This window comes from Dryobates pubescens, chromosome Z, assembly GCF_014839835.1.
Source record: "Dryobates pubescens isolate bDryPub1 chromosome Z, bDryPub1.pri, whole genome shotgun sequence".
NCBI lineage: Eukaryota > Metazoa > Chordata > Aves > Piciformes > Picidae > Dryobates > Dryobates pubescens.
The window spans coordinates 134476965-134503237 of NC_071657.1; the positions used below are offsets into that span (position 1 = coordinate 134476965).

Consider the following 26273-nt stretch of genomic DNA (forward strand, 5'->3'; position numbering starts at 1 on the left):
GTGGCGAATGTGCTGAGGCGGGGCCCGTCGCAGGAGCGGGAGCGGCAGCAACGTCGTCAGCGCCGCCCGTGCCCGCGCCCGCCTGCCGCCGCCGGCAGCGGGATGTCGCGGCCGGTGAGGAGGTGCGTGCGCGGTCGCGCGTGTCCGCGCGGAGCGGGGATGGAGCGCGAGGGGTGCGGGCTGCCGGCGCCGCCGGCCGGGCCGTGCGGTTCCGAGGTGCGCGGGCGGCAGGCGCTCGCGCCCAGCGGCGCCGCGTGACGGTTCCTAGAAAGCCCCAGGCGCGCGCGCCGGCGGCGGCCGTTGCCCGCGGAGGGAGCGGTTGGGTCTCTGCCGCCCCTCAGCGCTCCGCCGCAGCCGCTCTCCGTCCTTAGAGTCCTGCGACTCCAGACCGAGCTCCTCCGCGCCGTAGTGTAGCGCAGGGCTTGAGGACGGGCCTGCCGGTGCTGCCCTACCAGATGGGGATAAAAAGCGCGGGCAGCGGGGCGGGCAGCTGACAGCCGCCGCGGCGGGCGGTGTCCCTCGGGTGGGCTTGACAGTGTCCCCTGAGCCCTTTCTGCGCGGCGGCGGCAGCGTCGCTTGGGAAACTCGCCCGGGAAGGCTATGGAAAACACATTTCAAGTGCCTAAAAAGGGAGCCCGGCGTTAAACAGTTCCGTTGAACGTTAGCGGCTGGGAAGCGGTGTGTACGCAAGGAGAGTACAGCGCTCCCACCGCGAGAACGACAAAAAAGCGGTGACTTTAAGAAATAGAGGTGTTTAAAAAGAAATTAATAATCTCGAAGCGGTTCCTAAGAGCCAGGTTGTGTTGGATGGCTGCAGGCAGAGAGCTGTGACCCACGGCAAATGTCCAAATGGAGAGCAGGGACAAGTGCTGTCCCTCAGGGGTCGGTACTGGGAGCAGTGCTGTTTAGCAGCGACGCGGGCAGTGGGATTGAGGCACCCTCAGCGAGCCTGTGGATGACACTAAGCTGTGTGGTCTGCTTGACGTGCTGGAGGGAAGGGATGGACACAGTCTTGGGCAGGCTTCATAGAATCACAGAATCAACCAGGTTGGAAGAGACCTCCAAGATGATCAAGTTAAACCACTCACCCAACCCTAACTAATCAACTAGACCATGGCACTAAGTGCCTCATCCTGGCTTTTCTTAAACACCTTCAGGGATGTTGACCCCACCACCTCCCTGGGCAGCACATTCCAATGGACAATCTCTCTTTCTGTGAAGAACTTCTAAGATCTAGCCTAAACTGTGAGAGAGACTTTGTCCTCTTGTTCTGATGCTGGTTCCCTGGGAGAAGAGACCAACCCCCACCTGGCTACAACCACCCTTCAAGTAGTTGTAGACAGCAAGAAGGTCTCCCCTGAGCTTGAGAGGTGGGCTCTTGTGAAGTTCAACAGGGCCAAGTACAAGGTCCAACACCTAGGTCAGGGCAACCCCAAGCACAGATACAGTCTGGGTGAGGAGTGGCTTGAGAGCTGTCTGGAGGAGAAGGACTTGAGGATGCCAGTTGATGATAAACTCAACATGAGCCAGCAATGTCCACTTGCAGCCCAGAAGGCAGCCATGTGCTGGGCTGTATCAAAAGGGTGACCAGCAGGATGAGGGAGTGATTCTGCCCTTCTGCTCTTGTGAGACCCCACCTGGACTACTGCATCCGGTTCTGCTGCCCCCAGCATAAGAGGGACATGGAGCTGCTTTCAGAGGAGGGTTACAAAGATGATCAGAGGGCTGGAGAACCTCTCCTATGGGGACAGGCTGGGGTTGTTCATCCTAGAGAAAAGAAGGCTCTGTGGAGACTTTAGAAGAGCCTTTCAGTACCTGAAGTGGGCTACATAAAGCCAGGAAGGGACTTTTTATGAGGGCTTGTAGTGACGCAGCAAGAGGGAATAGACTGAAGCTTGGGGAGGGCAGATTTAGACTGGAGATTAGGAAGACATTCTTTACAAGTAAGGGTGGAGAAACATTGGAACAGGTTGCCCAGGGAGGTTGTGGGCACCCCCTCACTGTGTTCAAGGCCAGGTTGGATGAGTCCTTGAGTGACCAGGTCTAGTAGAAGGTGTCCCTGCCTGTGGCAGAGGATTTGAAACTAGATGATCTTCAGTGTCCCTTCCAACCTAAACCATTCTATGAATCTGAGAATTCAGTAGTGCTGCTTATACCCACATTTGAATGTTTGTGGGTTTTTTCTTGTAAAACTGGGTTTCCCCCCTAATCATCTGTTAGCCAGTCAAGATGCTCAATCTGAGAGTACTAATAGTGTATGTTTTTTGCCACAGGAACAAGAAAATTGTTGATTATTCTCAGTTTGGAGACTTGGAAGATGATGGTAAGTGACATGCTCTTGTACCTAACAGAAATGGCTCAAAATGTGATACAGGCTGGGGGAGGAGGTGATAGAAGGCAGCCATGAGGAAAAGGACTTGGGGGTGCTGGTGGACAAGAATCTGGACTTGAGCAGACAGTGTGAGTTGCGGCCCAGAAGGCCAGTGGCATCCTGGGCTGCATCAAAAGAAGCATGGCCAGCAGATGGAGATAGGGAATTCTGCCACTTTGCTCTAGTAATACCACACCTGCAATACTGCATCCAGCTCTGGAGGCTGAGGGAGCTGAGGTTCTTCAGCCTGGAGAAGGCTCTGTAGAGACCTAATTGCCACCTTGTAGTACCTGAAGGGGGCCTGCAATGGTTTGAAGTTTGAGAAGAGTGGATTTCGATTGGATGTTTTGAAGAAGTTCTTTACAATGAAGGTGTTTGAGCACTGGAACAGATTGCCCAGAGAGGTGTATGAGGCTCCATCCTGGGAAGTACACAAGTTGAGGCTCAGTGGGGCTCTGGATGACCTGATCTAGTTGTAAGTGACCACTTCACAGAATCAGAGAATGTTAGAGGTTGGAAGGGACCTCTAGAGATCATTGAGTCCAACCCCCTTGCCAAAGCAGGATCACCTCGGGTAGGTCACAGAGGAATGCATTAAGGTAGGTTTTGAGTTTCTGTAGAGAAGGAGACACAAGCTCTCTGGGCAGCCTGTTCCAGGGCTCCATCACTCTTACAGTAAAGAAGTTTCTCCTCATGTTGAGGTGGTACCTCCTGTGTTCTGGCTTGTACCCATTGTTCCCTCAGCACTGGTTAGCCCACACCTTACATAGTGTGTCCAGTTCTGGGCCCCTCAATTTAAGAAGGATGTTGAGTTGCTGGGACATTTCAAGAGAAGGGCAACAAGGCTGGGGAGGGGTTTGGAGCACAAGCCTATGAGGAGAGGCTGTGGGAGCTTGGGTTGCTTAGCCTGGAGAATAGGAAGCTGGGGGAGACCTTATTGCTGTCTACAACTACCTGAACTGGCCATTGGAATGTGCTGCCCAGGGAGCTGGTGGAGTCACCATCACTAGAGGTGTTTAGGAAGAGACTGGATGAGGCACTTGGTGCCATGGTTTAATTGATTAGATGGTATTGGGTGATAGGTTGGACTCAATGATCTCCAAGGTCTTTTCCAACCTGGTTAATTCTATTCAATTTTTTTCTAGTCTATTCTTCCAGTTATGAAAAATCTGGTAGCACATTGGAGACTGAAGCTTCAGTGCCATATTGGTGATACAATCTGAGATAATAAAAGTACATGCAAAAGAGGTCTTGTTAAATTTTCATGTAAAATACATGTAAGAACAGTCTAGTTTAGAGTTGTTGTGCCCTCTGAAAGCAGAATTAATTTCAGAGAGGTTACCTTTGGAATGTTTTCAGTGAGTGGTGAAATTAAATGGAACAATTTCTTTTGACCACGTGGAAGAATGCAGGAAAACTCATTAAAGGTTGTTGCTGTTCCCTCTAAACAGATGAAGACTTTGCATGTATAGGTGCACCTTCAAGCAAAAAATCCAGAACACAGCTCAAGGATCCAAAGGAGAGAAAAGAGAAGCAAAAAAAGCCACACAAAGAGTCGACTCAGTCACAAAAGCAGACACCTAGTAAAAGGTAAGGAATGTTGACATGTGGTCAACTCTGTGTAAAGATGGGTTTCAGAAATAATACTTGGTTTGGCTTGATGGTTTGTTTTGTTTTGTTTGGCTTGTCTGTTTATTTGTTATTTAATTATTATTGTTTTTATGATAAGAATAAGAACCTAATATGAGGCCTGTGGTGACAGGTTGGACTTGGTGATCTTTGAGGTCTCTTCCAACCTTGGTGATACTGTGATAATATATTACTGTGATAAAATTCTTCAGCTTTATTGGTACAGTTGCAAATCAAGGATCATGTGATCACACACAGACAGGAAACTTTGCCCAAGTTCAGTAGTGAGCTATGTCTGTTTTGTTACAGCTCTAAAAAACTCCCAGCAAGCAGTGTGTGTAAGTGCAGAACAGATTTCCTTATCCAGTCTTGTATTGGTATCTCTGCAGGGCAGAATTGGAATGGAATGGAATGGAATGGAATGGAATGGAATGGAATGGAATGGAATGGAATAGAATAGAATAGAATAGAATAGAATAGAATAGAATAGAATAGAATAGAATAGAATAGAATAGAATAGACCAGACCAGTCTGGAAGAGATCTTCAAGATCATTGTGTCCAACCTATCATCCAACACCACCTAATCAACTAAACCATGCAACCAAGCACCCTATCAAGTCTCCTCCTGAACACCTCCAGTGATGGTGACTCCATCACCTCCCCAGGCAGCACATTCCAATGGGTAATCACTGTCTCTGTGAGGAATTTCTTCCTAACCTCCAGCCTAAACCTCCCCTGGCACAGCTTGAGACTGTGTCCTCTTGTTCTGGTGCTGGTTGCCTGGGAGAAGAGACCAGCCCTTGCCTGTCTGCAATCTCCCTTCAGGTAGTTGTAGAGAGCTATTGCTGAGCCTCCTCTTCTCCAGCCTAAGCAACCCCAGCTCCCTCAGCCTCTCCTCATAGGGTTTGTGTTCCAAACCCCTCACCAACTTTGTTGCCCTTCTCTGGATACATTCTAGCAACTCAACATCTTTCCTGAACTGATATAGCAGTTATATAACTAACAATTCTGAGCATCTTAACTCATGAAACAGAAGCATACATACAAGTTTGACTCCTTAAAAAAGTTTCTGTTTAAGGTTTGATATAAAATGTAAAAAGTCAATGTCAATGAAAAAAAGAAATCTGATTGTTTTGGTGGTAAAGTTGTGTATAAGCATTACATTTCAGTGTGGTATTTCAAACAAAATCATCTTTCTCTGTGGTACTGCCAGTTATGAGTACCTAGAATGTTTTGGAATGATAATTTAAGTTCAGTGTGCTTGAAATATTAGTGTCTATTTTAAGTCTTCTTGGGAAATAATCATAAGCTCTGGGCAGCCTGGTCTAGTTGAATCATAGGATTGTTAGGGTTGGAAGGGGCCTCAAGGATCACCCAGTTCCAATCCCTGTGCTATGGACAGGGACACCTCATACTAGATCAGGTTGCTTAAAACCACATCCATCTGGGAATTAAAAACTTCCAGGAATGAGGCTTCTACCACCTCCCTGGGCAACCTGTGCTAGTGTCTCACCACCCTCATGGGGAAGAACTTCCTAACATCCAATCTAAATTTACATGTTTCTAGTTTTGCTCCATTCCCCGTAGTTCTGTCACTACCTGACACCCTAAAAAGTCCCTCCCCAGCTTTCTTGTAGGCTCCTTCAGATCCTGGAAGGCCACATAAGGTCTCCTTGGAGCCTTCCTTTCTCCAGACTGATGCCCCTGCTTACCACAGAGGTAGTTGGACTAGCTGACCATTGGGGGATCTCCAAGACCATTCTGTGATTCATATGATAGGCTATAAAATGTGTTGCAATATGAACCTCTTTACAAGTGTTTGGATTTAAAGGAGTTCATTGAGTCAAAAGTAGATCTATAACACACATGTATGTTTGTTTTTTCCCCAGGATATCCTTGGATGACAAACTTTATCAAAGAGACTTAGAAGTGGCCTTAGCCTTATCCATCAAAGAAAAATCTGCAAATATCCCTGAGGTGCACAATTCAGAACCACAAGGTTATTTTGCAGTTCATATTTATATGTAGTGAATTCACAGATCATTTATTTTATCATGAAATAGGTTGAAAATCATGTTTTAGAATAGAATAGAATTAACCAGGTTGGAAAAGAACTTTGAGATCATTAAGTCCAAACTATCATCCAACATCATCTTGTCAACTAAACCATGGCACCAAGTGCCTCATCCAGTCTCTTCCTAAACACCTCCAGGGATGGTGACTCCACCACCTCCCTGGGCAGCACATTCCCCTGGCCAATCTCTCTTTCTGGGAAGAACTTCTTCCTAACATCCAGCCTAAACCTCCCCTGGCACAGCTTGAGACTGTGTCCTCTTGTTCTGGTGCTGGTTGCCTGGGAGAAGAGACCAACCCCCACCTGGCTACAACCTCCCTTCGGGTAGTTGTAGACAGCAAGAAGGTCTCCCCCGAGCCTTCTCCAGGCTAAGCAACCCCAGCTCCCTCAGCCTCTCCTCACAGGGCTGTGCTCCAAACCCCTCCCCAGCTTTGTTGCCCTTCTCTGGACACCTTCCAGCAACTCAACATCTTTCCTAAACTGAGGGGCCCAGAACTGGACACAGGACTCAAGGTGTGGCCTAACTAGTGCTGAGTACAGGGCAGAATGACCTCCCTGCTCCTGCTGGCCACACTGTTCCTGATCCAGACCAGGATGCCATTGGTCTTCTTGGCCCCCTGGACACACTGCTGGCTCATACTGAGTCAGCTGTCAACCAGCACCCCCAGGCCCTTTCTGCCTGGCTGCTCTCCAGCCACTCTGACCCCAGCCCGTAGCACTGCACGGGGTTGTTGTGGCCAATGTGTAGAACCTGGCCAGGATGTCTTGATAAGGAAATGAGAATTTCTAACTAGTGTCCAAGTGTAGAACTTTTGCCTTCTGCTGGGTTTTTTATATCCATGTTTTGTTCTGTGAGAAAAAGTAACCTTTCTATGACATCTTGGAAACTTAACAGTTTGATTAGAGATAGATAAAGAAAGACATTAGCTATATTAATTTCTTAACATCTTGACTTTTAATAACATGGGGTTAATACACTAACACTTTCTGTTATTGTTTGTTTCTTTTCTGGATCCTGAAACAGGTAAGAATATTGAATCAAGAAATGAACTTCGAAGGCCTGTGTTATCCAACTGCAGTGTAGACAGTGAACTTCTAGGTGAGTTGTTCTCATACTTTGTCTTTTCATGAATAGCATTTGAAGACACATTTATGTATCCCTTGGTTTCTGGCTTTCACTTACATGGGGAAAAAAGAGTCTAAAAGACTGGAGGATGAAGGATCCATTATTTTTGTGATTAAAATCTGAAAATTGTAACAATTCTGGATTGCTGAAACAGATCACAGAATGTTAGGGGCTGGAAGGGACCTCAAAAGATCATCCAGTCCAACCCCTCTGCCAGAGCAGGATCACCTAGAGCAGATCACACAGGAACACCTCCAGGTGGGTTTTGAATATCTCCAGAGAGGAAGACTCCACAACCCCCCTGGGCAGCCTGTTCCAGTGTCCTGTCACACTCACACTGAAAAAAAAGTTTCCTTCTGTTTCCATGAAACTTCCTATGCCTCAACTTCCACCCGTTGCCCCTTGTGCTGTCATTGGGCATCACCCAGCAGAGCCTGGCTCCAGCCTCTTGGCACTCACCCTTTACATCTTTATAAACATGAATGAGGCCACCCCTTGGTCTCCTCTTCAAGCCATTCCTCAGCAGAGAGATGTTCCATTCTCTTCATCATTTTTGGGGCTCTGCACTGGATTCTTTCAAGCAGTTCCCTGAGGTCCTTGAACTGAGGCGCCCAGAACTGGACACAGCATTTCATGTGTGGCCTCCCCAGGGCAGAGTAGAGAGGGAGGAGAACCTCTCTCAACCTGCTAGACACACCCCTTCTAATACACCCCAGAATACCATTGGTCTTCTTGGCCACAAGGACACATTGCTGGCTCATGGTCATCTTCCTGTGTCTCAACTTGCACCCATTGCCCCTTGTGCTGTCATTGGGCATCACCCAGCAGAGCCTGGCTCCAGCCTCTTGGCACTCACCCTTTATATATTTATAAACATGAATGAGATCACCCCTTACTCTCCTCCAAGCTAAAGAGACCCAGCTCTCTCAGTGTCTCCTCATTACAGATTGTTACAGATGGCCAAAATTTAGTTGGGAAAGCAACAGGCATGATAGTTCTGTGCTGACTGGATTTACTTCTTCAAGACACTACACTTACACTCAACTCCTTGATGAATCCATAATGCTTAAGCATAAAATAAACATGTCCAAAGTATTTGCTGTGCCATTGGGAACCTTTTCATTTTTCCAGTTTTATTTCTGGTCTTCCATCCTTTTCACAGCTTGACTGCAGATCAGTGTGGATAGCTTCCACAACCAGAAGGTACAGTTTCATCAGTTAAAAGAGTAAGATGAGAACCACATCAGAACAAGTGCTGGTGACATACTTCTGTGTAGTATACTTCAACAGGAAATTCTGAAGACTCAAATACTTGCTGCCTTTTGAGGTGGAGAATAGATTTACTATGAATTTTAATTTATTAGCCTACCTCCTTTTTTCTAGGCCTGAATCAAGTCATGGATGATGACATACCTGAGGGTGACTGTAGGCAAAAACCAGCAGCATCTAAAGTACCAGCACGTGAGAAGTCACTGACCATTGACAGTGATGACAGAGAGCATGCTACTGACTCTGACCCAGAGGCTCTACCCAGTAAGTTGTTCTCTATAAAAGCCCTCTCCTTAGATGCTCTTTGAATGTGATGCCTTACATCTAGTTTATCTTTCCAGTGAGATGCATAATGCTTGTATTTTACCTCCCCCTCTTGCTGAGGCATTTTCTTGTAATACTAGTGGCACCTCAGTTGTGCTTTGACAGTAAATCTAAGCACTGGAGCTTATTCATACACAGCCCCCAAACTGGCTACAATTACACTGCATTTGCTGCAGTTATGTCAGAACAAATTTCTTCTACCCTCCTTGTCCAGGGAAGTTTAACCTCTGTTCATTTTTCCACTTGTCTGGAGTTTGCATTCAGTGACTGAGGAGCAGTGTCAGATGTTAGCACTTTCAGTATTGGCTTTGTTTATCTTTATTTTTAAGAAGTAAGTAGTCACCCTGGCTTCTTTACTTCCTCTAGTTTTTAACTCTTAAAAAAATATGCTGCATCCAACAGGAGATGTCAGCCTAGCCTCATGCTCTGTTTCTAGTAGCAGCCTAGTATTGAATACCTGCAGAGTATCATAGTATCATAGTATCAGTCAGGGTTGGAAGGGACCACAAGGATCATCTAGTTCCAACCCCCCTGCCATGGGCAGGGACACCCCACACTAGATTAGCCTGGCCAGAGCCTCATCCAGCCTGGGCTTAAACACCTCCAGGGCTGGGGCCTCAACCACCTCCCTGGACAACCCATTCCAGGGCTTCACCACTCTCATGGGGAAGAACTTCCTCCTCACCTCCAGCCTGAATCTCCCCACCTCCAGCTTCATTCCATTCCCCCTAGTCCTATCACTACCTGAGATCCTGAGCAGTCCCTCCCCAGCCTTCTTGTAGCCCCCTTCAGATCCTGGAAGGCCACAATTAGGTCACCTCGGAGCCTTCTCTTCTCCAGACTGAACAGCCCCAACTCTTTCAGTCTGTCCTCACAGGAAAGGTGCTCCAGCCCTCTGCTCATCCTCGTGGCCCTTCTCTGGACACCTTCCAGCACCTCCAGATCCCTCTTGTACTAGGGGCTCCAGAACTGGAGGCAGTACTCCAGGTGGGGTCTCACCAGAGCTGAGCAGAGGGGGAGAATCACCTCCCTTGACCTGCTGGCCACACTTCTCTTGATGCAGCCCAGGATCTGATTGGCTTTCCGGGCTGCAAGTGCACACTGAGAGCTCCTGTTGAGCTTCTCCTCCACCAGCACCCTCAAGTCTCTCTCCTCAGGGCTGCTTTCCAGCCAGTCCTTGCCCAGCCTGGATTTGTGCCTGGGATTGCCTCGACCCAGATGCAGGACCCTGCCCTTGGTCTTGTTGAACCTCATGAGGTTGGCTTGTGCCCACCTCTCCAGCCAGTCAAGGTCCAAGGTATGAGGGCTGTCTCTCATTCCCCAATGGTTAATGTGTCTGTATCCATTCTTTTATTCCTTACTGTATGGGTTATTGGAAAAGTATTTCTAGAACTGACAGTGAAATAAAATATCAGGGTGAAAATCCAGGTATTCCTGTTGATAGAGAGCTATTTTTAAGATCTGGTAGTATATGGGATTTTTTAAAAAGAAATCCATAAAATTTTACTTTACAGCTGAAATTAAACATAGTGTTCCCACTTTATGCAGTCATGAGTAGGAATACGGAAAAATCAGAAGCCCTGCCAAGTGTGTTTTAACTTTTTTTATCTTGCAGACATGGAATATTGGTAATTCTGCTGTTCAAATCATTACTGCATGCTGGATTGTATCAGAGCATTCCATTATTCAAGTAGAGAGGAAGAATTCTGTAGAATCATAGAATCACAGATTTGTTAGGGTTGGAAGGGACCTCAAGGATCATCTAGTTCCAACCCCCCTGCCATGGGCAGGGACACCTCACACTACATCAGGTTGCTCAGAGCCAAATATAGAATGTTTGAAGGAGGCTTTTTCTTCCTCAGTTCAGCCTGTAGAAATGTGCAAATTTGTTTTGACTATCCTTAAGATATCCATTGTTTGAATGTCCAAAATGTGATTAGAAGGCCCTGGAGTAATAGTAAATTGTACTGCCTTGCTGTAGGTGAGGAGTCAGAAGAAGAAGATTCAGATTATAGTGAAGATGAGGATGAAGACTTTGCTGTGGAAAAGAAAAAAGCTAAAGGAAACAAAAAGAAAACCAGGGAAAAGATGCCAACAGAAAGACAGAAGAAAACTCCCAAAGCCAAGATTAATAGTACAGGTAAGTTTGTACAATGAATTTGAAGTTATAAAGTAAGTCTTTTCTACTTTTATTGAAGGAGTAGACACATTTGGCTGACAGACTGTGCAGACCCATGATGACAATGACTATATGAACTGGCTGGAGGGCTGAGCCCAGAGAGTGGTAGTGAGTGGTGCCACATCCAGCTGGCAGCCAGGCACTAGTGGTGTGCCCCAAGGATCAGTGCTGGGCCCCATGCTCTTTAACATCTTTATTGATGATCTGGGTGAGATCATTGAGTCCATCATCAGTAAATTTGCTGACAGCACCAAGCTGGGGGCAGGAGTTGATCTGCTGGAGGGTAGAGAGGCTCTGCAGAGGGACCTCGACAGGCTGGACAGATGGGCAGAGTCCAACGGCATGAGATTAACACATCCAAGTGCCAGGTTCTGCACATTGGCCACAACAACCCCATGGAGAGCTACAGGTTGGGGTCAGAGTGGCTGGAGAGCAGCCAGGCAGAGAGGGACCTGGGGGTGCTGGTTGATGGTAGGCTGAACATGAGCCTGCAGAGTGCCCAGGCAGCCAAGAGGGCCAATGGCATCCTGGCCTGCATCAGGAACAGTGTGGCCAGCAGGAGCAGGGAGGTCATTCTGCCCCTGTACACTGCACTGGTTAGGCCACACCTTGAGTCCTGTGTCCAGTTCTGGGCCCCTCAGTTTAGGAAGGATGTTGACTTGCTGGAACGAGTCCAGAGAAGGGCAACAAAGTTGGTGAGGGTTTGGAACACAGCCCTGTGAGGAGAGGCTGAGGGAGCTGGGGTTGCTTAGCCTGGAGAAGAGGATACTCAGAGGTGACCTTATTGCTCTCTACAACTTCCTGAAGGGAGGCTGTAGCCATGTGGGGGTTGGTCTCTTCTCCCTGGCAACCAGCACCAGAACAAGAGGACACAGTCTCAAGCTGCACCAGGGGAGGTTTAGGCTGGAGGTTAGGAAGAAGTTCTATATAGAGAGAGTGATTGCCCATTGGAATGGGCTGCCTGGGGAGGTGGTGGAGTCACCATCATTGGAGGTGGTTAGGTGGAGAATTGATGGGGTGCTTGGTGGCATGATTTAGTTGATTAGGTGGGTTGGATTGGTTGATAGGTTGGACATGATGATCTTGAAAGTCTCTTCCAACCTGGTTTATTCTATTCTATTCTATTCTAAAGGGGGGAGAGATGGAAAAAAATCCTGAAAAAGTGCTTTTTAGTAAGCTAAAGTAGACAAAAGTGAATAGAGTTATTTTTTTATATATATAATTCCAGCTTTTAAGGAAAGGTTAAATAACAAGGAGTGATTTCAGGATTTGTTCCTTTCAATTATAATCTCAGAGCCTCTTCTTGCAGTTGCATTTATTAATTTCTAATTCAAGGATAGCTAAACAATGCCAGTTCTACTAAGTGCTTGGTGGAAAACATGAAATGTGCATAGAATCACAGAACTGTTAGGGTTGGAAGGGACCTCAAGGATCATCTAGTTCCAACTCCCCTGCCATGGGCAGGGACACCTCACACTACATCAGGTTGCCCAGAGCCACATAAAGCCTGGCCTTAAAATCCTCCAGGGATGAGGCTTCCACCACCTCCCTGGGCAACCTGTGCCAGTGTCTCATCACCCTCATGGGGAAGAATTTCCTCTAATATCCAATCTGAATCTACCCATTTCTAGTTTTGTTCCTTTCCCCCTAGTCCTATCACTCCCTGACACCCTCAAAAGTCCCTCCCCAGCTTTCTTGTAGCCCCCTTAGGATACTGGAAGGCCACAATGAGGTCTCCTCAGAGCCTTCTCTTCTCCAGACTGGACAACCTCAACTCTCTCAGTCTGTCTCCATAGGAGAGGAGTTCCAGCCCTCTGCTCATCCTCGTGGCCCTTCTCTGGACATGCTCCAGCGTGTCCAGATCCTTCCTGTAATAAGAGTTCCATAACTGGACACAGTACTCAGGTGGAGCATGCCTTCAGAGTGAACTTTTCACTGTGCCTTTTTCCTTTAAATAGAAGATTCTTACCATGATATTAATCTTCTGACTCAGTAATGGCTTTTAATTTCAGGCTCGAGTTCCAAACGTAGAAATTAGTTTAAAACGAGTTTTAGGTAATGACAAGGAATGGTTTGCTGTGGGAAGCTGACAGAAGAATCTTCCTTTAGAAATTCCATATATGGCACATCTTCAGAAAGAAGTTGTTAGCCTGCTTGCCAGGGTTGAAATTCCAGAGTATAACAGGACTGACTGCTTAGATGCCATTAAAGACGTGACAATCTAGTAATGTACCCATTGTTTCACTCCGTGCAGGGAGCTAGCTTGTCCTGTACCATGGTCTATGTCATCTGGAGGTACTGGTTGACAGCTGGCTGAACATGAGCCAGCAGTGTGCCCAGGTGGCCAAGAAGGCCAATGGCATCCTGGCCTCTATCAGGAATAGTGTGGCCAGCAGGAGCAGGGAAGTCATTCTTCCCTGAGCACTGATTAGACCACACCTTGATTACTGTGTCCAGTTCCTCAGTTTAAGAAGGACATTGAGACACTTGAATGTGTCCAGAGAAGGGCAATGAGGCTGGGGAGAGGTCTGGAGCACAGCCCTGTGAGGAGAGGTTGAGGGAGCTGGGGTTATTTAGACTGGAGAAGAGGAGGCTCAGAGGAGACTTTACTGCTCTCTACAGCTACCTTAAGGATGGTTGTAGCCAGGAGGGGGTTGGTCTCTTCTCCCAAGCAACCAGCATCAGGACAAAGGAACACACTCTCAAGGTGCACCAGGGGAAGTTTAGGCCTAAGGTGAGGAGAAAGTTCTTCACAGAGAGGGTAATTGGCCATTGGAATGTGCTGCCCAGGGAGGTGGTGGAGTCACCATCCCTGGAGGTGTTCAAAAAAGGATTGGATTTGGCACTTGAAGCCGTGGTTTAATTGACAGGTGTTAGGTATTAGGCAATAGGTTGGACTTGATGATCTCTGAGGTCTTTTCCAAGCTGGTTGATTCTATGATTCTATCTTAAGCAGTGTGATGATTTCTGTGCTAAGGGGTGTCTTTCTAAAGTCACTTTATTTTCCAACTAAGTATCGCCTCTAGCTTCTCCTTCACCGATGACGGAACACAGATCTGAGCCCACCCAAAAGATGTCCAGCTCTTCACAACCAGTTGGGAGGCCTCTACATACATCAAGTCCAGGAACAGATAAGAAGCCTAAATGGATACCTCCAGGTACCTGCAAGATTGTAACTATAAACAGATACATTAGATGGCTTAAGTTTTTAGCAGTCTGTCCTAAAAGCAAAGAAAGAAAGAAATGGTATTTCAGAAAAATGTGTGCCCTTCTGTGGTGAAAGGTACTCTGGTGGCAGTAGAGCTGAAAAGAGAAAGGAAAGAAAAGGTGTCTTCTTCCCTCTTCTTCCCTCTTCTTCCCTCTTCTTCCCTCTTCTTCCCTCTTCTTCCCTCTTCTTCCCTCTTCTTCCCTCTTCTTCCCTCTTCTTCCCTCTTCTTCCCTCTTCTTCCCTCTTCTTCCCTCTTCTTCCCTCTTCTTCCCTCTTCTTCCCTCTTCTTCCCTCTTCTTCCCTCTTCTTCCCTCTTCTTCCCTCTTCTTCCCTCTTCTTCCCTCTTCTTCCCTCTTCTTCCCTCTTCTTCCCTCTTCTTCCCTCTTCTTCCCTCTTCTTCCCTCTTCTTCCCTCCTTTCCTCTTCTTCCCTCTCTTCCCTCCTTCCCCCTCCTTCCCCCTCCCCTCCTTCCCCCTCCCCTCCTTCCCCCTCCCCTCCTTCCCCCTCCCTCCCCCTCCTTCCCCCTCCTTCCCCCTCCTTCCCCCTCCTTCCCCCTCCTTCCCCCTCCTTCCCCCTCCTTCCCCCTCCTTCCCCCTCCTTCCCCCTCCTTCCCCCTCCTTCCCCCTCCTTCCCCCTCCTTCCCCCTCCTTCCCCCTCCTTCCCCCTCCTTCCCCCTCCTTCCCCCTCCTTCCCCCTCCTTCCCCCTCCTTCCCCCTCCTTCCCCCTCCTTCCCCCTCCTTCCCCCTCCTTCCCCCTCCTTTCCTTCCCCCTCCTTCCCCCTCCTTTCCTTCCCCCTCCTTCCCCCTCCTTTCCTTCCCCCTCCTTCCCCCTCCTTTCCTTCCCCCTCCTTCCCCCTCCTTTCCTTCCCCCTCCTTCCCCCTCCTTTCCTTCCCCCTCCTTCCCCCTCCTTTCCTTCCCCCTCCTTCCCCCTCCTTTCCTTCCCCCTCCTTCCCCCTCCTTTCCTTCCCCCTCCTTCCCCCTCCTTTCCTTCCCCCTCCTTCCCCCTCCTTTCCTTCCCCCTCCTTCCCCCTCCTTTCCTTCCCCCTCCTTCCCCCTCCTTTCCTTCCCCCTCCTTCCCCCTCCTTTCCTTCCCCCTCCTTCCCCCTCCTTTCCTTCCCCCTCCTTCCCCCTCCTTTCCTTCCCCCTCCTTCCCCCTCCTTTCCTTCCCCCTCCTTCCCCCTCCTTTCCTTCCCCCTCCTTCCCCCTCCTTTCCTTCCCCCTCCTTCCCCCTCCTTTCCTTCCCCCTCCTTCCCCCTCCTTTCCTTCCCCCTCCTTCCCCCTCCTTCCCCCTCCTTCCCCCTCCTTCCCCCTCCTTCCCCCTCCTTCCCCCTCCTTCCCCCTCCTTCCCCCTCCTTCCCCCTCCTTCCCCCTCCTTCCCCCTCCTTCCCCCTCCTTCCCCCTCCTTCCCCCTCCTTCCCCCTCCTTCCCCCTTGTGGCCGTTTGACGCTGTGCCTTTAAGAAAGGGGCACACTGGCTAAATGTTTGTAAAATATTTTGGTATTCTAAACGAATTTCATTGGCCAAGGATTGTGGGAGGAGAGATTGGACCCAGGGGATTTGGGAACTTTCTCTCAGTCTTCCTTCCTTCGCTGTCCCTTTCAGCTGGATCTGCTTCTGGGCTTCTTGCCAAGAGATAAGAACTAACTCCCTCCCTGTAACAGGCCTGTCCGCTTCTTCCCTTGTCCTGCTAACCATCCTCGTCTCTTCTTCTACCTCTTTGGGGGAGAAGGGAGGTAGGGGGTGAAGGGGGGCACAGGGGGAAGCCCCCTCTGTGGGGGGTCTGGTTTCTGGTTGAGTTAGTTCTTATCTCTTGGCAAGAAGCCCAGAAGCAGATCCAGCCGAAAGGGACAGCGAAGGAAGGAAGACTGAGAGAAAGTTCCCAGCTCCCCCGGGTCCAATCTGACCTCCCACAATCCTACCAATGAAATTCGTTTAGAATACCAAAATATTTTACAAACATTTAGCCAGTGTGCCCCTTCCTTAAAGGCACAGCGTCAAACGGCCACACCCCTCCTTCCCCCTCCTTCCCCCTCCTTCCCCCTCCTTCCCCCTCCTTCCCCCTCCTTCCCCCTCCTTCCCCCTCCTTCCCCCTCCTTCCCCCTCCTTCCCCCTCCTTCCCCCTCCTTCCCCCTCCTTCCCCCTCCTTCCCCTTCCCTCCCCCTCCCTCCCCCTCCCTCCCCCTCCCTCCCCCTCCCTCCCCCTCCTTTCTCCCCTCCCTCCCCCTCCTTTCTCCCCTCCCTCCCCCTCCTTTCTCCCCTCCCTCCCCCTCCTTTCTCCCCTCCCTCCCCCTCCTTTCTCCCCTCCTTCCCCCTCCTTTCCTCTCTTCCCTTCCCTCCTTTCCTCTTCTTCCCTCCCTTCCTCTTCTTCCCTCTCTCCCCTCCCTTCCTCTTCCCTCCTTAACTCCTTTATGTGGGGAGATTAACAAGGTATTTTCCAGTGTGCATCAAATCTTAACGGTCTTGTGGCCATTTTTGTCTGCCTAAGAGCTTTATTTCTCTCTTGTATTTGCTGCATTAGTATCTATTCCAAACAAATAAGATTAGAAAAATGTTGGAGTGCTTTAACTCTACTAAAGCTTAGAAGCTTTTATTCTTGAAGTTTGTGCATGCTCTTGCTGATTCCTGTCTCTGATTTTCCTTCATCTTTTATCTACTGTACACTTTCTGTTCATCTCCTCTCCTTCAAGCCACCTTTTCCCACATGGAATTGTGTTTAGGTGTTCTGTGAGTACACTGGGAAGAGTTTTCTATGTTCTTATCCAGTGCTGCTCCAGTGTGTTAATTAAAACTCTGCACCGTCCCTGCTGCAGTGGCTCCCAAACAGACTGATCCCCAGTGAGTGCTTCTGTGGTGTCTTCTTCAAACCTTTTGGCATTATCTTTAAAATACTTTGTTGTTGTTGTTGTTCTGCTATGAAAACTATGAACAGAAAACAGACATAGAATCATAGAATGTTAGGGTTGGAAGGGACGTCAATGATCATCCAGTTCCAACCCCGCTGCCATGGGCAGGGACACCTCACACTACAGCAGATTGACCAGAGCCACATCCAGCCAGGCCTTAAAAACCTCCAGGGGTGAGGCTGCCACCACCTCCCTGGGCAACCTGTGCCAGTGTCTCACCACCCTCATGGGGAAGAACTTCTTCCTAACATCCAATCTGAATCTACCCATTTCTAGGTATTTTTCATTCCCCCCTAGTCCTATCACTCCCTGACACCCTAAAAAATCCCTCCCCAGCTTTCTCTTAGGCCCCCTTCAGACACTGGAAGGCCACAATAAGCTCTCCTCAGAGCCTTCTCTTCTCCAGACTGAATAGCCCCAACTCCCTCAGTCTGTCCTCACAGGAGACATCCTCCAGCCCTCTGCTCATCCTCATGGCCCTCCTCTGGACATGTTCCAGCACCTACAGATCCTTCCTGTAATAGGGGCTTCAGAACTGGACACAGTACTCCAGGTGGGGTCTCACCAGAGAGGAGTAGAGGGGGAGAATCGCCTCCCTCAACCTGCTGGCTATGCTTTGTCATACGATTTCCATGATTTCCTTTTTTCCTTCTTTAATCTTCTTACACCTTCTTTCTCTTTTAACATTGTTTTCAGCTGCATCAGGAAGCAGTAATAACCCTGCAAAATACCTTTCAGTTAAGTCACCTACTCAGTGCCTTAGACTCGGCCTCTCCAGACTAGCAAGAGTCAAACCACTTCATCCCAGTGCTACCAGCAGTTAAGTGCCAAGTGCCAAGGTGTCACCTGGAGGAAAGGGCTTTAGAAAGTGGTTCACCCTCCAAATTGGCAAGAGTCAAACCCACTTCATCCCAGTGCTACCAGCAGTTAAGTGCCAAGTGCCAAGGTGCCACCTGGAGGAAAGGACTTTACGAAGTGGTTCACTCTCCAGACTGGCAAGAGTCAAACCACTGCATCTCAGTGGTACCAGCAGTTAAGTGCCATGTGACAAGGTGCCACCTGGAGGAGAAGACTTCTGAAAGTGTTTTGCTTATGAATAGAAGGTGAGCAGCAAAAGCTTTGTGGCATCATCCGGTTTGGAGGACTGTTATGTGCATGTTGGAAAAAAGAATGAGTTTTTATTCTGCACAGCACTAGGCCTCCTCAAGTGCTACTAAATGATATTATTAATTAAGGTGACACCCATGTCAGCAGCCCTTTGATGTGATATACTCAGAGACACGTGTCTGTGTCAGTTTTAATTGCAACTATTTGAACTCTTGGCCTTAAAGTGGCTTGGACAGCACCATGTCAGCTGTAGGATTCCCTGTCTCAAATGGATGCTTAACACAAACAAAAGTTAAGAGTTTGCAAATCTTTCTTGCAAGAGGTAAGTCAGCATTTCCTGGGAAGTTTGTCCCTAATCTCTCAGAAGTCTGTTGATGTTTGCATATCACATATGTGGAATACAATGATTTTTAGTATGTATTCTATAGAGAAATGTTTGAGGGGTTTTAACTATGGTGTCTTTTTAAAAACAAAAATAAAATATATAATGAAATGAATTCTGTGAATTGATCTTCCTGCTTTTGAAAAAATCACTTCTGGACTCCAGCCTGGAGAAGGCTCCAGGGAGACCTTACAGCTGCCATCCAGCACCTGAAGGCATCTGGCAGGAAGGCTGGAGAGAGACTTTTCATGAGGGTGTCTAGCAATAGGACAATCCAATCTAGCAATAGCCCAGTCCTGGGCTGCAGCAAGAGAAGTGTGGCCAGCAGGTCAAGGGAGGTGATTCTCCCCCTCTACTCAGCTCTGATGAGACCCCACCTGGAGTACTGCCTCCAGTTCTGGAGCCCCTATTACAAGACGGATCTGGAGGTGCTGGAAGGTGTCCAGAGAAGGGCCACGAGGATGAGCAGAGGGCTGGAGCACCTCTCCTGTGAGGACGGACTGAAGGAGTTGGGGCTGTTCAGTCTGGAGAAGAGAAGGCTCCGAGGTGACCTAATTGTGGCCTTCCAGTATCTGAAGGGGGCTACAAGAAGGCTGGGGAGGGACTTCTCAGGATGTCAGGTAGTGATAGGACTAGGGGGAATGGAATGAAGCTGGAGGTGGGGAGATTCAGCCTGGAGGTGAGGAAGAAGTTCTTCCCCATGAGAGTGGTGAAGCCCTGGAATGGGTTGTCCAGGGAGGTGGTTGGGGTGCCGTCCCTGGAGGTGTTTAAGCCCAGGCTGGATGAGGCTCTGGCCAGGCTGATCTAGTGTGGGGTGTCCCTGCCCATGGCAGGGGGTTGGAACTAGATGATGACAAGGGAGAATGTTTTGAAGGTGAGGAAGAGCAGGGGTAGACTGGATCTTAGGAAGAAATTCTTCAGTATGAGGGTGGTGAGAACTCTGGAATAGGCTGTCCAGGGAGGTTGTGGATGCTTCCTCCCTGGGGGTGTTCAAGGCCAGGCTGGATGAGGCCTTGAGCAGCTTATTCTAGTTGTGAGGCATCACTGCTTGTGTCCTGTGTCCAGTTCTGGGCCCCTCAGTTTAGGAAAGATGTTGAGTTGCTGGAAGGTGTCCAGAGAAGGGCAACAAAGCTGGGGAGGGGTCTGGAGCACAGCCCTGTGAGGAGAGGCTGAGGGAGCTGGGGTTGCTTAGCCTGGAGAAGAGGAGGCTCAGGAGAGACCTTCTTGCTCTCTACAACTACCTGAAGGGAGGTTGTAGCCAGGTTGGGGTTGGTCTCTTCTCCCAGGCAACCAGCATCAGAACAAGAGGACACAGTCTCAAGCTGTGCCAGGGGAAGTTTAGGCTGGATGTTAGGAAGAAGTTCTTCATAGAAAGAGAGGTTGGCCCTTGGAATGTGCTGCCCAGCACTTGGTCCCACGGTCTAGTAGTCATGAGGTGTTGGGTGACAGGTTGGACTTGGTGATCTTTGAGGTCTTTTCTAACCTTATTGATTCTATGACAGGCACACATTTCTCAGCATGCAAGCAGGAGCTTGTAGCTATGTTGGAAATCAACGGTAGAGGGCAGCAAGTGAAATTCTTCCAGCACTGCAGAGCTGTGTGGTTCACGGTCGGGTTTGCAAAGAGCTGGGTGATGTGTGAGCACCAGGGGGTACAACAGGAATAATGGACTTCAATGAGATCAGAAAAAGACTAGAAACAGGCAGTGAGAGAGTATTAGATGGCAGTTGGCATTGTGGTTGGAAAGCTGAGACCTGCAGGGGGACCTGGGGGGTATTAGTTGGTAGTTGAATATGAGTCAGCAGTGCCCAGGTAGCCAAGAAAGCCAATGGCATCCTGGCTTGGATTAGAAACACTGTGGCCAGCAGGGACAAGAGGGTGATCATCTCTCTGTGCTCAGCACTGGTGAAGCCACACCTCAAGTGTTGTGTTCAGTTTTGGGCCCCTCACTACAGGAAGGACATTGAGGTCCTGGAGTGTGTCCAGAGAAGGGCAGTGAGGTTGGAGAAGGGCCTGGAGCATCTGGGCTACAAGGAGCATCTGAGGGAGCTGAGTTTGTGTGGTCTGGAGAAGAGGAGGCTGAGGGGAGACCTCATCACTCTCTGCAACTACCTGGAAGGAGGTTGGAGCAAGGAAGGGGGCATTCTTTTCTCCTTGGTGCCAAGTGACAGGACCAGAGGAAATGTTTCCAAGCTGCGCCAGGGGAAGTTCAGGAAGGATATTAGGAAATTTTTCTTCACAGAAAGAGTTCTCAAACACTGGAATGTTCCACCCAGGGCAGTGCTGGGCTCTCTGTCCCTGAAGGTGTTCAAGCAGTCTGTGGACCTAGTGCTTAGGGACATGGTTTAGTGTTGAGCCTTCAATGCTGGGTTGAAAGTTGGACTGGATGATCCTGGAGGTCTCCTCCAACCAGATATATTCTGTGATTCTGTAGTTAGCTGTTCCTCAGGTCTGCAACCTGATCTATTGGAGGCTAATTGCAAGGGGGGTGTGGACTAGCTGACCTTTGGAGGCCCTGCCCAACTGAAGCCATTCTATGCTTCCTTGATTCTGTAAAAGGCATTAAATTTCTAGAGGACATCATGTGTGCTAAAGCTCTGTATCTGTGCATACAAAGACCTAGCAGCTTCATCTGCCTGTGCTTTTAATAATATCCAGTTCTTTTGTAGCAGTTGGAACTCAGATCCCTTTTAAAATACACTCTCTCTGGTCGTGTTCACATGGCTATGCAGAAGCAACCATGAAGCCACTGCCAGCTTTGGAGAAACAGACCAGCTGGCATGCCTGAGATGAAGATCAGTAAGAGAACACTTCTGAGCCCACTTTCCTGTCACGTCGATGGGTCTCAGTGCTCTTGTGCCTTGCCTGGCTGCTCCCACCCCTTCCATCTGCCCTTCTGACAGATCCCTGCAGGCAGCATTGGGCAGACATGATGGCTCAAAGCCTTTTCTAGAAGTGTGCTCCTGAAGCAAAGGCAGATGAGATGTGTTTGCTCAGAGCTGTCTGAATTTAGCCTACCTGCAGAGGAGCTGCAGACGTGGAGAGCTGCCAAAGTTCCTGGCAGCATTTAAATCAGCAAGATATAGATAGAGCACTGGAGAGTTTTGAAACTGTCATTTGAAGGAAAAACATGGTCTGGATGGGATGGAATTGGAATTAGAATTAACCAGATTGGAAAAGACCTTTGAGATCATTGAGTCCAACCTATCATCCAACACCATCTAATCACAGTATCACAGTATAACTAAGGTTGGAAGAGACCCCAAGGATCACCGAGTCCAACCTGAATCAATTAAACCATGGCACCAAGTGCCTCATCCAGTCTCATCCTAAACACCTCCAGGGATGGTGACTCCACCACCTCCCTGGGCAGCACATTCCAATGGCCAATCTCTCTCTCTGTGAAGAATTTCTGCACCCAGCCACATAAATGAAGAGTGGAAAACTTGGGTTACTTAGCCTGGAGAAGAGGAGGCTCAGGGGAGACCTTCTTGCTGTCTACAACTACCTGAAGGGAGGTTGTAGCCAGGTGGGGGTTGGTCTCTTTTCCCAGGCAACCAGCACCAGAACAAGAGGACACAGTCTCAAGCTGTGCCAGGGGAGGTTTAGGCTGGATGTTAGGAAGAAGTTCTTCATAGAAAGAGAGACTGGCCTTTGGAATGTGCTGCCCAGGGAGGTGGTGGAGTCACCATCACTGGAAGTGTTTTAAAAAGAGCCTGGATGAGGCACTTACTGCCACTTAGTTGATGAGATGGTGTTGGGTGATAGGTTGGACTGGATGATCTCAAAGATCTTTTCCTACCTCATTAATTCTGTGTTCTGTATCAGCCTGCAGTAAAAAAAATACCCTATTAGCCCCCAGCCTGTGGTTAAAAAAAAAGTGATAATAGAATGTGTTCTCTTCTGCACCATGTACACTTTGAAACATGAGTGAGTTTATCTCTGCTGAGATCAGATGCTGCTTATGCCCCCCAACCCCTTTTCCCTTTTCCCTTTTCCCTTTTCCCTTTTCCCTTTTCCCTTTTCCCTTTTCCTTTTCCTTTTCCTTCTTTCTTTTTTCTTTTTTCATTTTTTCCTTTTCCCTTTCCCTTTCCCTTTCCCTTTCCCTTTCCCTTTCCCTTTCCCTTTCCCTTTCCCTTTCCCTTTCCCTTTCCCTTTCCCTTTCCCTTTCCCTTTCCCTTTCCCTTTCCCTTTCCCTTTCCCTTTCCCTTTCCCTTTCCCTTTCCCTTTCCCTTTTCCTTTTCCTTTTCCTTTTTTCTTTTTTAAAATGTTTCTTATTTTTTCTTTCTTGTTTCTTTTTTTCTTGTTTCTTTTTTCTTTTCCTTGTTTTTTCTTTTCCTTTTCCTTTTTTCTTTTTCCTTCTTCCTTTTTATTTTTGTCTTTTTATTCCTTTTCCTTTTCCTTTTCCTTTTCCTTTTCCTTTTCCTTTTCCTTTTCCTTTTCCTTTTCCTTTTCCTTTTCCTTTTCCTTTTCCTTTTCCTTTTCCTTTTCCTTTTCCTTTTCCTTTGATTCATTTTTCTTGCCAAATAAACTTGGAGACAGATTTTCCCAGCTGCTCCTAAAAGAGTGGGGAAGTATGGTACTAAAGTGATGTGAGCCATTCCATCCTCCACACATCACATCCAGCTTGTTCCTTAGCAGGAACTGTGCCTAACTCCTGAATTTTGATCCATGTCCTTCTTGAGACATGTTAGCCAGCACATACTGCAGCAGCTTCTCTGCACTCTCTTCATGCTTTCTCTGCATCTCCCTGTAAGAGAAAAAGGAATTATGAGTGTAGCTGTTGAAGCTTTTCCTGGAGCCCCAATAGAACAGATTTAAGGTTGCCTCCCCTCTCCCCTTTTCTCAGTAGGGAAAGAAAATTAGGCAAGAAGAGGAGAGGTAAACCAACAAAAGAACAGTCTTGCAGCAATTTGGAAGTACAAAAGGCTAAGTTTAACCAAAACTAAAAGTTATTAAGTAAAAGGAAGTTTACAGAGGTGTAAGGAAAAGGGGTAAATAAAAATATATACAAAACCAGACACAGCTGGCAAAGGATTCTCTGGATGGAAGATGGATTCTCTTTGGATGCAGTCCCCTTAGATGTCTGGAACCACGTGGAGCAGGCTAGGCCTTGTGGTTAGCAGTTCACAGCAACAGCAGAAGGGTGTCAGAGAGCTGAGGGCAGGAGAAAAGAGCAAGGCAGGAAGTTGCATACTTCAGACTTACTGTGTGCTGAAGTACCTTACTGAATCCATGCCTCCTCAGACTGCTAGTGATGTCACGTCTCCCCCACAGAGGTGTTGCCTTAGCCACATGTTATTCAAGTCATAGTTGACTGCTCAGTTTAGTGACAGCTTGTGAAATGCAGGCTGCAGTCTGAACCCCAGAGTTTCCTGTAGTGTCCAGGCACTGAGAAATGCCTTGCTCAGTCAGTGGTTGCCAGCCAATGATGCACAGCAACATCAGAGGTGTATCAAGGAGGTCTACCAAGCTTCACTGATTGCAATGTGTTTGAAGGGACCATCAAAGGCCATCTTGCCCAATCCCCCTGCAGTCAGCAGGGACACCTTCAAAATAGACTAGGCTGGCCAGGGCCACACCAAGTCCAATCCTGAATGTCTCAAGGGATGGGGCCTTGACCACATCCCTTGGCAACCCATTCCAGTATTTCACCACTCTAATTGTAAAGAACTTCCTCCTTATGTCCAACCTAAATATGCTCTGCTCCAGTTTCAAACCATTGCCCCTTGTCCAATCACTCCAAGTCCTTCTCCAGCCTTCCTTTAAGTCCCCTTCAAGTATTGAAATGTAGCTATAAATATCCTCCACACTCTTCTTTTTTGTCTGCCTTTGTCATTGTAACCCCACACCTTGTACACCTGCCTATCTGCCTCATGTACCCATTAGGCTCTATATTCCCTCCCATCATGTTGAGGTTAAGCTTCTCTCTTCACAGAGAGAGTTGTTAGCCATTGGAATGTGCTGCCCAGGGAGGTGGTGGAGTCACCATCCCTGGAGGTGTTCAAAAAGGGATTGGATGTGGCACTTGGAGCCATGGTTTAGTTAGTCATGAGGTGTTGGGTGACAGGTTGGACTTGATGATCTCTGAGGTCTTTTCCAACCTTATTGATTCTATGATAATATTTTGTCCATTTGTTCCTGCTGCAAGCATTTGTTTTGTCAATGAAATATCTAAAAGGCTGTCAGGGCACACAGAGGATTAAAATTTAAGCAGAGATGGACTACCTAGAAGTAGAATGCAAGCAGTTTTGAGGGCTAAGGGGAGATGTGAGGGAAATGGCTGTGAGGCCACTCCTTGGGTACTGTGTCCAGTTCTGGGCCCCTCAATTCAAGAAAAATGTTGAGATGCTCAAATGCATCCAGAGAAGGGCAACAAAGCTGGGCAGGGGTCTGGAGCACAGCCCTGTGAGGAGAGGCTGAGGGAGCTGGGGTTGCTTAGCCTGGAGAAGAGGAGGCTCAGGGGAGTCTATGACTACTTGAAGGGAGGTTGTAGCCAGGTGGGGGTTGGTCTCTTCTCCCAGGCAAGCAGCACCAGAACAAGAGGACACAGTCTCAAGCTGTGCAGGGGGAAGTTTAAGCATGATCTTAGAAAGAAGTTCTTCCCAGAAAGTGAGATGGGCTGCCCAGGGAGGTGGTGGGGTCAGCATCCCTGGAGGTGTTTAAGAAGAGACTGGATGAAGCACTTAGTGCCATGGTCTAGTTGATTAGTTAGGGATGGGTGACTGGTTGGACTTGGTAATCTTGGAGGTCTCTTCCAACCTGGTTGATTCTGTGAGTCTGTGAAAGGCTCAGGGGTACTTTTAGGATTCTCAGTCAAACTCTGAATTACCTTTGAATTAGCTTCATTAGAGACTCAATGTTTATAGCAGGAGATTAAAGCTATGGCTGTGTCTTTCAAAAAGAGGAAAGAAAAAGAAAGAAAAAACCTCCAACAAGCCAAAACAAAAAGGAAGAAAGAAAAGAAAACAAATGATGCACCTTAATGTGCCTCAAGGGATGGCTTTGCAACCATGCTGAGCCTAATTGATGAACATGTTGTGCTTGTGCTAAGTCCTCAAAGGTTTCCTAGCACGTCAGCAAAGATGCTACTATTCACAGCTCCTTTGGCTTATTATTTGGGTGGTGTCAATGCTGTGGTAAAACAACGTGTGATTTGAGTCCATAAAACCCATCAATCAGCCCCTGCTGTTCTTCACAGAGGGGCACCAGTGCAGCTGAGCTGGATCAGCCCAACGGCAGCAGCCAGGTTTAAATGAGGAGGAAAGAGATTTGATGGGGACAGGTTCAAAACATGGAGCTCTGCCATTATGGGGAAAGAAAGATGCAGCCAGAGCTGCTGTGATTTCAGCTTCTTCAGTAGCTCTTGTTTCCAAATGAGAAGAAATAGGAGAATCCAGCCTCAGGTAAGAGTGTTTGGTTTTATTGTCTGGTGTTTGTGTTCAGTTGTGACGTGCCTGTTGGAAAAAGAACTGACAGAAAGCAGAAAGAAGACAGTTGGATCAGTTAGACAATCTGCCATGAATTAATCTATGGCAGAAGAGAAGGCTGGGAGAGGGTCTCATCAATATGTGTGTCCAGTTTGGGGCTCCCCAGTGCAAGAGAGACAGAGACCTGCTGGAAAGAATCCAACAGAGAGCCATGAGGTTGATTAGGGGACTTGAGTATCTCCCCTGTGAAGAGAGACTGAGAGCCCTGGGGC

General features: G+C 48.2%; 1 protein-coding gene across 1 annotated transcript; it reads left to right on the forward strand.

The window, feature by feature from the left end:
- Nucleotides 1-79: 79 nt before the first annotated feature.
- RAD51AP1 (RAD51 associated protein 1) lies at nt 80-17978 on the forward strand. Its single transcript, XM_054178312.1, has 9 exons — nt 80-122; nt 2274-2323; nt 3823-3961; nt 5891-6000; nt 7100-7174; nt 8585-8734; nt 10776-10934; nt 13988-14131; nt 17779-17978. The coding sequence occupies exons 1-9, from the start codon at nt 103-105 to the stop codon at nt 17904-17906; spliced, it is 975 nt and encodes a 324-aa protein (XP_054034287.1). The 5' UTR covers nt 80-102; the 3' UTR covers nt 17907-17978.
- Nucleotides 17979-26273: the final 8295 nt, after the last annotated feature.

What these genes read in the sequence shown, in the direction of transcription:
- RAD51AP1 (XM_054178312.1), top strand. Translation starts at nt 103, where the DNA reads ATGTCGCGGCCGGTGAGGAG. An exon ending in GCACAATTCAGAACCACAAG is followed by an intron (nt 6,001 to 7,099) that starts GTTATTTTGCAG and finishes ATCCTGAAACAG; the next exon opens with GTAAGAATATTGAATCAAGA. An exon ending in GCCTAAATGGATACCTCCAG is followed by an intron (nt 14,132 to 17,778) that starts GTACCTGCAAGA and finishes CATTGTTTTCAG; the next exon opens with CTGCATCAGGAAGCAGTAAT.